At 38.6% G+C, this 13,708-nt stretch overlaps 1 protein-coding gene across 1 annotated transcript in view; it reads left to right on the top strand.

The window, feature by feature from the left end:
- Positions 1–2,033: 2,033 nt before the first annotated feature.
- The window catches only part of Adad1 (adenosine deaminase domain containing 1), a 40,696-nt gene continuing 29,021 nt past the window's right edge, over positions 2,034–13,708 (top strand). Inside the window, exons 1-5 of the mRNA XM_036190844.1 lie at positions 2,034–2,190; positions 2,542–2,721; positions 3,571–3,759; positions 5,856–6,023; positions 7,802–7,870. Of these exons, the coding sequence (XP_036046737.1) occupies positions 2,073–2,190; positions 2,542–2,721; positions 3,571–3,759; positions 5,856–6,023; positions 7,802–7,870 (724 nt within the window). The 5' untranslated portion in view covers positions 2,034–2,072. The remainder of the gene's footprint in view (positions 2,191–2,541; positions 2,722–3,570; positions 3,760–5,855; positions 6,024–7,801; positions 7,871–13,708) is intronic.

The raw sequence follows: 13,708 nt of genomic DNA on the forward strand, positions 1-13,708 counted from the left end.
CTGGGAAAGAGAAATACCGCTGCCTTAGCCATCAGAGCAAAGCAATAAGGAAAAGATTCCACCCGTGTTTACCTGGGCTTCCTGATTCAAGAACATGAGAGAAATGCTACCTGTCCAGTCCTGCAACCACTGGGCATTTGACTCTGCTAGTAACTTTGTCTACCTAGTTAGCCTTCCAGTTAGTAAGTCTCAGTAAATATGTCTCACAGGCTACCTCTTTTTCTTGTCTCTCAGATATCTACTCCACAGCTAGAGAGCGCTATTCAATAAAATACCTGACCTATATTTTTCAAACATATCTAAGCATGAGAAACAAGACTGAAAAATTAGCACAGACCACAGGAGACAATGGAAACAATTTCTAAATGTATGTGGCAACCTAAATCCTGAGAGAAAAACTGGGGGAAACTCTAAAATCCAAATGAATGTTTTCTATCAGTGCTAATTTCTTAGTTTTGATAAATTTGCCATGGTTATACAAGGTAACACAAGAGAAACAGAGGGGCTCTACTGTCATAGTTTTTATGCAAATTGTGTATTTTAAATTTACACTTGTGTCTGTGTGTGTATGTGTGTGTGTGTACATGTGTGAATGTGAAGGTTAGAAGAGAATCTATAGGAGTCAATTCTCTCCTAAGGATCAAACTTGAGTCGTTCTCCCCCCCCCCCCTCTCTCTCTCTCTCTCTCTCTCTCTCTCTATATATATATATATATATATATATATATATAATTTCTTTTGTTCATTCAACTTCTGTTCCATATCTACTTTACTATTTGACCCTAATATAACTGGATTTTGTTATTAAACATTTTATTCTCATCTTTATTCTTATCAACAAAAATTTCTAGATTATTAGTTATTAATGGGCTTTTGCTCAAGCAAACTAATCAAGACATCTTGATAATAATTAAAGAAAAATACTTATTGCAAATGTTACTTACAAGAATGGGATTGTTTTGTCTTCGATTTCATTACGTACTTGTGGATGAATATTATTTCTTGCTACACTAGGTAAATGGCCATTAATCCTATTGTCCTTTTCTCTTCCCCTAATTTTAAAAATAGCCCTCATTCTTCAGAAAACCTGTCCATACATATAAAAGAGTGGATGCATCAAAATATAAGTTTTGTCCTAACAAAACTCAATACTTTGAATTCCTTCTTGATTGCATGCCAACGCTTGGTAATTTAGTGTTTAAAATATTTTCAATTACCTCTCAGTTAACAACTTGGTTAGGTTTCCTTTCAACTTTTATGAGAAAAAAAAAAGGCTAAAAAAATGTGTGTATTTGGGGGGGGATGGAATCAGTCACCCAGATATTAGGGCCATTTGCTTCCAGTCTCACATCTGACTTTGTGGTTCTTTGGGGCCACACTAGTGGAGCTTCTGCTTGTCAAAGGTCTAAGCCCTGGGCCCTTCTCAGTTCCTACCTGGAGAAGAAGTGTCTTTGAAACAAGTCTCAGGTATCCCTGGCTGCCTGGAAGGACCCTGGGGAAGTCCTCCTAGGTACAGCACTTAGGCAGGGTTAGGCAGCCATCTGGTGTTTTGTGAGGGCTGGCACACTAGGAGTAGACGACTGATGTGATTGATGATCAGCAGTCACATGGTGCTCTGTGAGGGTTAGGGGTCACCCTCAGTGAGGCGCGGATAAGCAGCCATGCGATGCTCTGTGAGGACTGGGGTCACACTAAGGGTGGACAACTGGGGTGAGGACAAGCAGCCCCATGAGCAGGTGAGGGGGGCAGGGTAGGAGAAGAGGCTGAACCTTGGGACTTTGTCTTCCACAGAGACAGACAGCTGCAGACACGCCATGGCCAGGAGAACCGGGTGGATAGAGACCAGGCCTGGAACCTGCGCAGCGTTCGCCCTGACCTGGACCAGGCTACGCAGCGTGCGCCAGGGGCGCAGGGGCGGGGCCGAGAGCGGGGGTCCTTGCTGATTGGACGCCGGGCACCGCGGGGGCGCCGGCCCCACTCCTCAGGGTCAGCACGAGGGGCCTTTTGAAAGACGCGACTGGCCGCGTGCCCGGCAGAGGCCTGAGGCGAGAGGTGGACGGTGGCAGCTCAGCGATGGCGACCGCGGGCGGCAGCCGACGAGCCCCGGTCCCGGGCCCTCGGCTCGGCCTGCCTCTGGCCGCCCACCTGCCTGCGAGCCTGGGCGGGGAGGGCGCGAAGGACAGCCTCGGGGGTGCGCTGGCCGGCCGGGCGGCGCCGCCGTTTGGTTCTGTCCTCTCCTGATCGCATCTCTCTAGACCTTGCTAATGAGGCCCCTCAGTCTTTCTTTTCACACCCACGCGTGGTCTCTCCATTCCCTTTTGTAGTTGAGCTTGGGGGAGGCATATTGAAGACTTCATTGTCTGTTAAAACACAACTCAGCTTTGAGGTCAGTTAAAGAGGGATTTGGCAGTAGCCGTGGGAGCCTATGTGTGTATGTGGGAACAAAATCTGTGGATTTAAAAGTTTTCGTGGGTTCCTCTTCCTCCTTCTGGGAACTTGTTTACCCGGGATTTTCATTTTCTGCCAATTTCATCCTAAACAGGTGAGAAAACTTCTGGAAACAATGACTGGTTTCAGAGTTCCAGGGTCCCCAGTTTTGCTCAGATGCTGAAAAAGAACTTGCCAGTTCAGTCATCGGCTCAGACGGTCACTCTGCCCACCGGTTATTCCTCCGAAAGTTGCAGCCTGTCGAATATGGCATCCAAGGTTACACAAGTGACAGGTACAACTTCCTTTTTATTTGTAGAAGTGCCTTGGTACACTAAGATCCCGAGGTTGCCAATAAGTGCAACGTCTGTTTTTTGGAGTGTGGTGTGTGTGTGTGTGTGTGTGTGTGTGTGTGTGTGTGTCTGTCTGTCTGTCTGTCTGTCTGTCATCTCTGGCCCTGTAACATTTGGACTTAGTAGTTGTGACTTACAATACAGTAGATGACCTGTAGAACTCTTTAACCTTGCATTTCTTAGTTTCCGCCTTCACTGTTAAATTAAAGCCTCTCTCTCTCTCTCTCTCTCTCTCTCACACACACACACACACACACACACACACACACACACACACACACACACACACACACACACACGCCCATGCCCATGAGGTGATGAGGTGTCAGGGAAAGAACTAGGCTAATAAGTACTTTGTATTCTATAGATCACTTAGTATAATATAAAGCAGAGGCAAGCATAATGTAAACCTTAGGTTGAACTGGAGTAATTTCAATGACTCAGTGGGATAGGCATTATAGCAGCAGATTAGAGCACAAACTAGATTGCAGTCCCAACTAAACCAGATCTATGTCGTTTCTATCCATTGTAGGCCTTAGTGAGAACATCTGTAAAAATGACTTCTCTCTGAAAATGTCACTAAAGTCCCAGTATTTTTTTCTATCATTAAGATTTCAGTACAATGTGTCCTCAGTGTGCCAAAAGACATTTACAATAGCAGGTTGTGCTTATATGTGTGCCCAGACTGTCTAGTAGGAACTTGAGGGAAAGATATGCTTATTTAAGAAGGATTTAGTACTTTTGCTCATTTTCTTTAAACCAAATTGACCAGTATAAACATTTGTTCTTAGGTAATTTTCCAGAGCCATTGCTTTCCAAAGGTCTTTCATCTATTTCAAATCCTGTCCTTCCTCCAAAAAAAATACCTAAAGAATTTATAATGAAATACAAACGTGGAGAGATAAATCCTGTGTCAGCCTTGCACCAGTATGCACAAATGCAGCGTGTTCAGCTTGACCTTAAGGAAACTGTAACAACAGGCAAGTTTGAAGTTATGTCTAATTATCCCAGTGCTAGCATTTTTTCCCATAGAAGTAGGGCATATAAGTGGTTCTACGTTCACTTATGATATGCATTATTAGGGCTAATGAGTGTTTTATGATGCAAATAGTTGTACAATAAAGACACATTTCTGGCGATGTGAGCGATCGACCCTGAAGTGTAAGAAACATTCTGTGACTGAGATTCCTAGAAAACAATGTGGTCAAATTTGGCCCCAGAAATTCAAGGATTTGATCAGAAAAGAGCTCCTGTGGTTGATGTTGTTTGTGCAGACTTGTCTGTCATTTCTTCTACTCTCCCTTAAACCCGAAAAAGCCTCTTACCGTGTTGTACTTGTGGATGGTGGATACAGGAGTATAATCAGTTAAGACTACAAAGAGGCTTCTAATCTCTTTATTTTGTGGACACTAAGTAAGAACTTTAGGAACTTGGGAAAATAAGAGATCAGGTACTTTTAAGAAGCATCAACTAGCTGGACAGTGGTACACACCTTTAATCCTAGCACTCGGGAGGCTGAGGCAGGTGGATCTCTGTGAGTTCTAGGCCAGCCTGGTCTACAGCGTGAGTTCAGGACAGCCAGGGCTACATAGAGAGACCCTGTCTTGAAAAAGAAAAAAAGAAGCAGCATTGACTAAAAATGTGATAGTAAAAACACAGCTTTAAAATATTTGTGTGCATGCATGCATAGAGTTTTGTTTCTTATTTTGCAACTTTGCCTGTATATTTCTATATGTATCTCAAAGATTTGCAACATATGGAAATTCTGAAGATTTTTAAGAAGTTTCTTTGGGTGAAATACCAGTAAACTTAACATGACAAAAAATGTGCACTGTAGTATAAAGTAAACAGTGGTCTCAGTCTTTAACTTCTTAGCTTTCCTACACTATTCTCAAATAGATAAGCCTTAGAAAATGTAAACTATTAGTAAAAAGATTTTTTAAATGCCCAGTGTAAATGCTTCACTGGTCTGAAGATTGCCAGTGGTGTTCGTTTTGTTATAAATATGATTCAGTATGTTTGTGAACCTGTGTTGTAAACAATGTGAGGTTCAAAGCTCGGCATTTTAATACAGAACATTTCTAACAAATTTAATATGCAATATACCTAAGAATCATCTGAGCCACTTGTTAAGAATGTAAAATGTTCCCTGATTTGGTATTTTAGATAAAAAATACAGGTAAAGATGGAAAAATAGAGATGATTAGGTAAGGGAGAAAAAGCAAGGTTAGCCAGATAAAGATTTAAATTCCCAGTAAAATCTTGAGTGTATCTTTTAAAACCAATTAATGTAGAATGGTTGTGAGAAAATATGACAGTCCCTAGCCAAAAAGTAGTGATTTAGAAATTTAGTATAGATTCCTAACATTAAAATGTTCTACCTGTAAATTTAGAAGATGATTAAATTTCATTTTTCATGAGGCAAATACAAAATCCAAGTAAAGGTAATAGTGTAAAGGTAATCCTGTTGGACAATTTGTGGAAGAATGGGCTTTCAGTTCAATTCATGAAGATACCTTTTCTCTTTCTTATTTTGTTCCTTCCTGTATGTTCTCTGACCCTCCCTTTCCTGAGTGGTAATGGATTTAGTTGCTTACTATGATACTTTAATGGGTATACAAAGTGTCTTCAAAGGTATCTCTTATAATTTGGAGCTTATAAAATTAATAGGGCCATCCAAAGATGAGAGAAATTTAATTTTATTTGTATTGAAGTTTTAAATATGAATACTTCTTGAAATCTTCAAATATTTTATTACCTCTCAAGAAGTTTAGTAAATACTTGAGTGCTAACCAGTTCTATACATTATACTGTATTCTGAAGCTGTCTTTATTGCTTGCATTATATCTGTAGCCAATATAGCTGCTTGAACTCACAGAATTAATTTAGGGGCTGTTAGAACTATAATTTTAATCCCTAATTGGTCTACACAAAGTTGAGTTTATACTAAAATTAGATAATTTAATACTAAATAGTTTTCTAGAACTTTATACTGGAATATTTTCCTAACATTCAGACATTAATTGCAAGAATATCTGTGAATTATTGTAGCATTCATTCTTGGTTCTTTTTCAAGGTAATGTTATGGGACCATATTTTGCTTTTTGTGCTGTGGTGGATGGTATTCAGTACAAGACTGGACTGGGACAAAATAAAAAGGAATCTAGATCCAATGCAGCAAAATTAGCTCTTGATGAGCTTTTACAACTGGATGAGGCTGAGCCAAGAGTTATAGAACCAGCAGGTAAATTGAACTGACTACAGTGTGTTTGAATGTGTCATTTTCCAGAAGGAGTCATCTGAAAGACTTAATGAAGGATTACCAAACAACTACAAAATTAGATTTTGAATAATTTTTCTCAGTTGCTGTTTGCTGAAGTGTTTCATAGTTACAATGATCTTGCATTTTCATCACAAAAAGATGTTTTGCCAGTAGTCACAGTAAAGGATGTAAGGTAGTATCTTTTGTGGTTTTGACTTAAATTTCCCTATTGATGATGATGACGTTGTGTTTTTTGGACATTATCTTTTTAAGGAGAAGAGACAAATCCTGTTCAAGTCATTTCTTCCATTTTAAACTAATTCTATTGTTATTAACTTTTAAAACTCTGTCTATTCTGGGTATTTATAAGATACATTATATACAAATAAAAACATTCCATCCTGTGGGTTACCTTTTAACTTTATTGGTAGTATCCTTTGATATATAAAACATTTTATTTTTTGATAAATCCAGTTTTCTTTTGTTGTCTGTAATCTTTGGTTTCATACCCAAGAAATTATTGCCAAATCCAGTGTCAGGAAGTTTCCCTCTGTGGTTTCTTTTTAGAGCTTTATAGTTTTAGCTAGTACATTTACAAATTTTTTATAAAATTTTATTTTTGTATAAGAAGCCAGTGTACAACTTTATTCTACTGCTTATGAATATTAATTTTCATGGGAGCATTTGTCAAAAAAAATGCCCTTGGCACCCCTGTTAAAAACAACTCTCTGGTCTGTGTATAAGTCCTTATGCCAGTAATACAGTTCTGATTGCTGTCCTATTGTTTTGATTATACAGCTTTGGAATAAGTTTCTAAATTTGTGTATATGAATCATCTATTTTTATTCTTTTTCAACTTTGGCTATTTGTACCTGGTATTTTATAATGAAGTTTTCCTTGTACAGTTTTGTTTTAGTTATTGAGATTATTTGTTCATAATAAGCAGAATTTAGTATCTCTAGTTTTCCTTCTGCTTCAGCCGTATTCTCTTGAGTAAATGGATTTTAAATCCTTCTTTCTGAGTTTTCAACTTTCTTTTCCCAAGTCCAGGAGTGTGTGTCTCCAGAGTGAGATGTCAGGTAACATCACTCCTCTGTCTTTACTTGCCTCTGTATCTTTAACCGGGTTTTCATCTTGTTTTCTTTTAACTAAGTCAAAAAGCCTTAGCTTCTAGAGCCTCTTCATTTAAACCTTCCTGATCTTTTTCCTTTTGTGTCCCTCTGTCCCAATGTCATTATCTTGCTTTTCATGTGCTCTGTAGCTTTTAGGGCTGATCTGGAAAACATTTGCAAAGAATAGGACTAATATTATTAGAAAATTTGTAGCACTGTCCTATTAAAAGCCTAAAAGAAGCATTTAAAGTAATTTTACTCATTTTGATAAAACATTAATTTTAAATGTTTTACAAAGTATTATTGTAAACAGAAGATTGTTCCCATGTATCTGAAGTAAGCTTAGTTTCAGAATGGTGCAGCTTTTACAAAGGAAGCTAGGCTGTGCTGTTAAGATCAGGAAACTCAGAAGTTAGTTTGCACAACAAATGTCAAAATAGGAAGACCAACTGAGCCAGTGAGTATTTGATAATGACAGAGTTGACAGAAGTGTAAAGAAAATAGAACCATTATGTATTGCCATTCTTGGGTTGCTATTTTTTGGAGTGCATTTTTGGATTACTGTTACTGCAGAACAGTAAAGTGCTGACTCAGTTCTTTCTAAGGTTGCCACTTCATTGTCTCTTTATGTCTTTGTTTAATTTACAGGACCTCCTCCTATCCCTGCAGAACCTGTTGTTAAACCCGAAGCTGCATATGTTTCAAAAGTACAATATGGTAGGATATGATCTTTTTAGAATATTAACCCAATGAAAAATTAAAGTGCACAGATATGAAAATGTACCTTAACATTTTATTCAGACCTTCTATGCTGCTATTAAAGGGGAAATGTTTCTTTAAAAATTGCTTGTAGTGAGAGAAATGAGGTTGGAGAGGAAAGATTTAAAAAGGGATTTTAGCGAGTTCCGATGGTATAGCCCATATATAAATCCTAGCTGTTCTGGGGGCTGAGGCAAGACGATAGCAAGTTCAAGGCTTGCCAGTCCACCAAGCAGCCTGTCAATTTAGTGAGGCTTGTCTAAAAATGGGAAAAGAGTCTTGGGCATAGCTTGGTGGTAGAGTGCTTTCCTAGATGGTATGAGAACTTTGTCTCAGTTGTCAGAACCACATGAAATACTGGTGGGCAGGATCCTTTTAATAAAGAGGTAAGTTAATAAGACATGTACATGGTACACCTATATACATGATGACAAAACACATAAAATAAAATCTTTAAAACTCATGTATATATATACATATAAATATACACATTTTATATATGTATAAATGAGGTTAAATATATATTTATATACATATATATTTGTGTGTATAAAACTTCAGTTGAGATTACTGTTTATGTGACCAAGAACTAATTAATTATACTTTAATTTCTTCACTTTTAAAATTGCCATTATGGCAATTACCTCATCTAATTATTGTGAGGATTGAGTTGATAAGCACAAAATACATTAATTTCTGGTGTATAGAAAGTGTTTGTTAAATCAGAACTTGCATTGTTTTATCATGATTGTTATATTCAATAATGTAAAGCAATTATATCATAGCCTATTGTCTCCTGGAAGGCAGGAAATTCTTCTTAATTTCTATACTGATGATATTTGAGAGACACTTCATACTTTAAGGCATTTGTAAGATTAAAAGGGTTTTCATTTCATTTTTCTAGGCCTGGAGGTTAGGGTTTGAGAACTTTGGTTCCAGTTGGCCTCGCTGTTCTAGTCTTCTTTCTAAGACAAAGAAAAAAGGTCTCAATTATTTGTGTGCTTGCATGGACAGACCAGGGAAATAGGCACATTCAAAGGACAAAATCCACTAAGAGATAGGTATGGTCACTTGACCTAAGTGGTGTAAGCATTCATGAACATCCCTGATGGCCCAGTCTGCAAGAGTGGTTGCTTATGGTAGAAAAGGTCTTGCCATTCCTATTAGCCTCTAAATGTCTTTAATGATCAAGGGGATAGATTTCAAAGACTTGGTAAAAGATCTAGATCACATTACCCTAGGAGAACCTGTCATAGTTGTAAGTTAGAAGGATACAGTTAATAATGTAAAACTAGAGTCCAGTTTTGGAGCCAAATGTCAGAAAAAGGCGAGCAAACAAATATATGGGGTTAAAATAGGAATTGACTGTTAAAGCTTTTGAAGAAAAAAATAAAGATTTGAGACCCACAAAAAATGTACTGAAGATTTCATGTTGAGCAGTTATCAAGGTCTGTCTGCTTTGCAGTACATTTCTAATAGACTGTATTTCACGAGAACAGTGGTATACTGGCTCTGAAAATAGATTCAGGTTGTCACGATAATGGGTATCACTTCAAGTTAGTTAGCAACTTGTAGTCAAAGAAGTAGCATAAGAGGGCTGGAGAGATGGCTCAGTAGTTAAGATCGTCTACTACTCCTGTAGAGGACCCAAATTCAGTTACCAGCACTCATAGCAGGTCACTCACAAGTGCCTGTAATTCCAGCTCCAAAAGGATTCAATACCTCTGGTTCCTACAGGTACCTGCACTCACATATACAACACCCCTCCCCAACACACATGTACACATACACATGATAAAGTATTTTTTTTCTCCTTTTTATTTATTATATTTGTGTTTTAATTTTACACATCAGCCATGTCTTCCCCTCTCCCGACCCCACCTTCCCCCCATCCCCTCCCCTCCATTCCCATCTCCTCCAGGGCAAAGACTCCCCTGGGGATTCAATTCAACCTGGTGGATTCAGTACAGGCAGGTCCAGTCCCCTCCTCCCAGGCTGAGCAAAGTGTCCCTCTGTAAGCCCCAGGTTCTAAACAGCCAGCTCATGCACTAAGGACAGGTCCCGGTCCTACTGCCTGGATGCCTACCAAACAGTTCAAGCTTATCTCACTTATCCAGAGGGCCTGATCCAGTTGGGGGCTCCTCAGCTTTTGGTTCATAGTTCATGTGTTTCCATTAGTTTGGCTATTTGTCCCTGTGCTTTTCCAATCTTGGTCTCAATAATTCATGCTCTTACAGTCCCTCCTCTATCTTGCCAATTGGACACCTGGAGCTCCACCTGGGGCCTGGCTGAGGATCTCTGCATCCACTTCCATCAGTTATTGGACGAGAGTTCCAGCACAACTGTTAGGGTGTTTGGCCATCTGATCACCAGACTAGGTCAGATCAGGCTTTCTGTCGACCATTGCCAGTAGTCTACAGTGGATGTATCATTGCGGATTTCTGGGGACCTCTCTAGCACTTTGTTTCTTCCTGTTCTCATGTGGTCTTCATTTATCATGGTCTGTTATTCCTTGTTCTCCCTTTCTATTCTTGATCCAGCTGGGATCTCCTGCTCCCCTAAGCTCTCTTTCCCTCGAAACTTGCCCTTCATTACCCCCACTCACATCCAGGTTATTCATGTAGATCTCATCCATATCTCTGTCATTGGGTGATCCTTGGGTCTTTCCTAGGGTCCCGTTTTCTAGGTAGCCTCCCTGGAATTGTGAGTAGCAGTCTAGTCATCTTTGTTTTACATCTAGTATCCTCCTATGAATGAGTGCATGCCATGTTTGTCTTTCTGAGTCTGGGTTACCTCACTCAGGATGATTTTTTTCTAGATCCATCCATTTGCCTGCAAACCTCATGATGTCATTGTTTTTCTCTGCTGAGTAGTACCCCATTGTGTATATGTACCATATTTTCTTTATCCATTCTTCCCAAGGAATGCTCAGTCATACCACAAGGGCATTAGTTCAGCTATGTTCGTATCAGCATTGTTTGTATTAGCCAGAACCTGGAAACAACCTAGATGCCCTTCAACTGACGAATGGATAAAATATCTTTAAAAGATATTGTGAACATATTTTATGTGTGTCATGGTTTCATCTCATTACTCCTAATACCTTGCGATGCTGTTTTATTCCCTCAATAGCTAGTACACATCTATAGGGAAAACAATATTGTATTTGCTCATTTTTTTTTTTTACTCATTTGCTGAGAGGGATATTTAGTAACTATTTGATTTGATTATATTCAAAATATTATTTCTTTCACTATTCATTCCAAGGGGGCTGGAGATGGCTCAGCAGTTAAAGTGTGTTCTGTTTTTGCAGAGGACTGGAACTGAGTATGTTTCCCAGCGCCCACATTGGATGGCTTACAACTGCCTATAATTCCCAGCTCCAGAGGATCCCACATCCTCTTCTGGTCTCCATGAGTCCCCCCTCACACACATGCACATTTACACAGAAAAACAGAATGCACACACATAAATAAAAATAAATCTTTAAATTAAGAGAAGAACTATTTGGGCATATTATTTTGTTTTTTATGGTGTTCAGGATTGAGCCCAGGAGTACATTTGAAGCACTTTACTACTGAGCTATATCCTCCTTATATATTGGCACAGTGATGCATCTCAAAGGTTCTTTGTGATGTTTTTAATATGCAGCAAAACATTTTCTTACCATATCCATAATTTTATTCTGTTGGACCTAATTGCAGTGTACTTTCTGTATCATAAAAAAGACACAAAAAAACTGCAAACCATATAGTACATTCACTCTTGGAACGATTAAAGAGAATGAAACAAACATTAACAGCCACCTTCATTGTTCATGCCTAAGTAAATACAAAGAGTGCGCTTTAACGTAGTCTTAGTTTTATTTTTTCAATGAAGTATGTTCATATTATAGATTGTGTTTCAAAATACCTGTAGAGAATTGGTAGTAGTGGTTCTGCATCTGGAGAGGGGAACTTATGAATCTATATTTTACTTCTATAAAAAAGAATAATTAAAAACATTTTAATGAAAGCTTTTTTTCTGTACCATGAATTCTGGGTGATAAACAGAGCCACTAACAGTTCACTTAGCTTTAACTCAAAGTTTAATTTTATAATTTTATGACTGTCCTTTTACTCTTTATCTTTTTTTGTAATATGACTCACCTGGTTTGTTTCAAGTATAGTGTTAATAATATTAACAAATAAAAATGCAAGTTCAATGAAAATAAAAACAGAAAAATGGACTTAAAATAAGTTATATCCACCTTGCAAGGTACTGAGACTGCTAATGCATTTGTGTGCCTTTTAGAAAATTATGATTATTAAGAGAATTTTATTAAAAAAATTAAATAGTCATACATTTAAATACATGCATTGCACAAATGCAAAATCATTTCAGTTTTCTTTGAAAATATTAAATGAACTATGAACCACCTGATAAATGATTAACATTCACCAATTTAACATCAATGTTTGGGTGGGAGCTCCACCTCAACCCTGGCACACTGGCATCCCTGTACCCAAAGAGTCTGGAATGTTCTGGTGGAAGATCTACCTCAACTTCCTTCCCCATCTCTTTCCCCCAACTGGCCCCTTCCCAGAGAGGCTCAAGACCACTCCCACAGGGTATGTAAGCTGCATTCCAGAAAAAACAGACTCATGGTTCTTCTGGTCTGTCGTCCTGGTCTCCTCTCTGAGGGGTCCGGGAATCACCTGGGAACGCTTTACCCATTAAACCTGAACTTTTCCAATTCAGTCTGATTCAATTTAAGTTGGGTGTCTGCGTCAGCAGAGAGGCCTTCAGGGTGAAAAGACTTATCAGTTAAGAACCTTTGGTTGGGGATTTAGCTCAGTGGTAGAGCACTTGCCTAGCAAGTGCAAGGCCCTGGGTTCGATCCTCAGCTCAAAAATTAAAAAACAAAAAACAAAAAAAACACCATTTTCAGTGGTCTAGGCATGTTGGAAAATGCATATAACCCCAGAGCTCCAGAGGCCAGGCAAGAGGATCGTGAGTTTAAGGCCAGCCTGGCCTATATAGTGAGATACTGTCTTATAAACAAAACAGAGAAACAAAAGCAGTGCTATACAGCCAACTTTGAGAAATACTGAAGTGACTTTTGCGATTTCCTACCCTCTAGAACAATGACCTTTCATTAGCAATGCACAGTTGTAAATGAACAAAACAGTAGGTCTCCAGGGCTCTGCCTTGCGATTTCAGGCACTATCATATTTAAAAAACAAAAATAAATCAAGCTTCCTGGATAACTAATTTATATTCTTGGCTGTTCTATAGTGATTCTGGTTACTACTGAGAATTACTTGAACCATTTTTCAAGGTCAGGAAGTCTTTTAGTTGGAATATGGAAATATATCAGAAGTACAAATATTTTTTTGGTTGCAGTGATTCTCATTGGGGCAGATTCTAAGTAATTTGTGTCTTGATGACTATGATGAATGTGTTTTGATTGTCATAAGTTGAGGAGGATCATTGTCATTAAGTGGTATGTTGCAATATGTGGCATAGACAGTAATGTACAGCAAAAAAAAAAAAATACCCTGTATATCATGATTTTGAATGTCATGTCTAGACTGAGTTCAGCAAACATAAGCAGAGTGTTCAGGTAGTGAGGTTGATACTGATGTATCATTCATAGGAAATTATTCACAAAGCTCTATAATTTGTATTCTTTTTTTTTTTTTTTTGAGACAGGGATTCTCTGTGTAGCTTTGCGCCTTTCCTAGAACTCACTCTGTAGCCTAGGCTGGCCTCAAACTCACAGAGATCCGCCTGGCTCTGCCTCCAGAGTGCTGG

Source organism: Onychomys torridus, chromosome 6 (genome assembly GCF_903995425.1).
Source record: "Onychomys torridus chromosome 6, mOncTor1.1, whole genome shotgun sequence".
Lineage (NCBI taxonomy): Eukaryota > Metazoa > Chordata > Mammalia > Rodentia > Cricetidae > Onychomys > Onychomys torridus.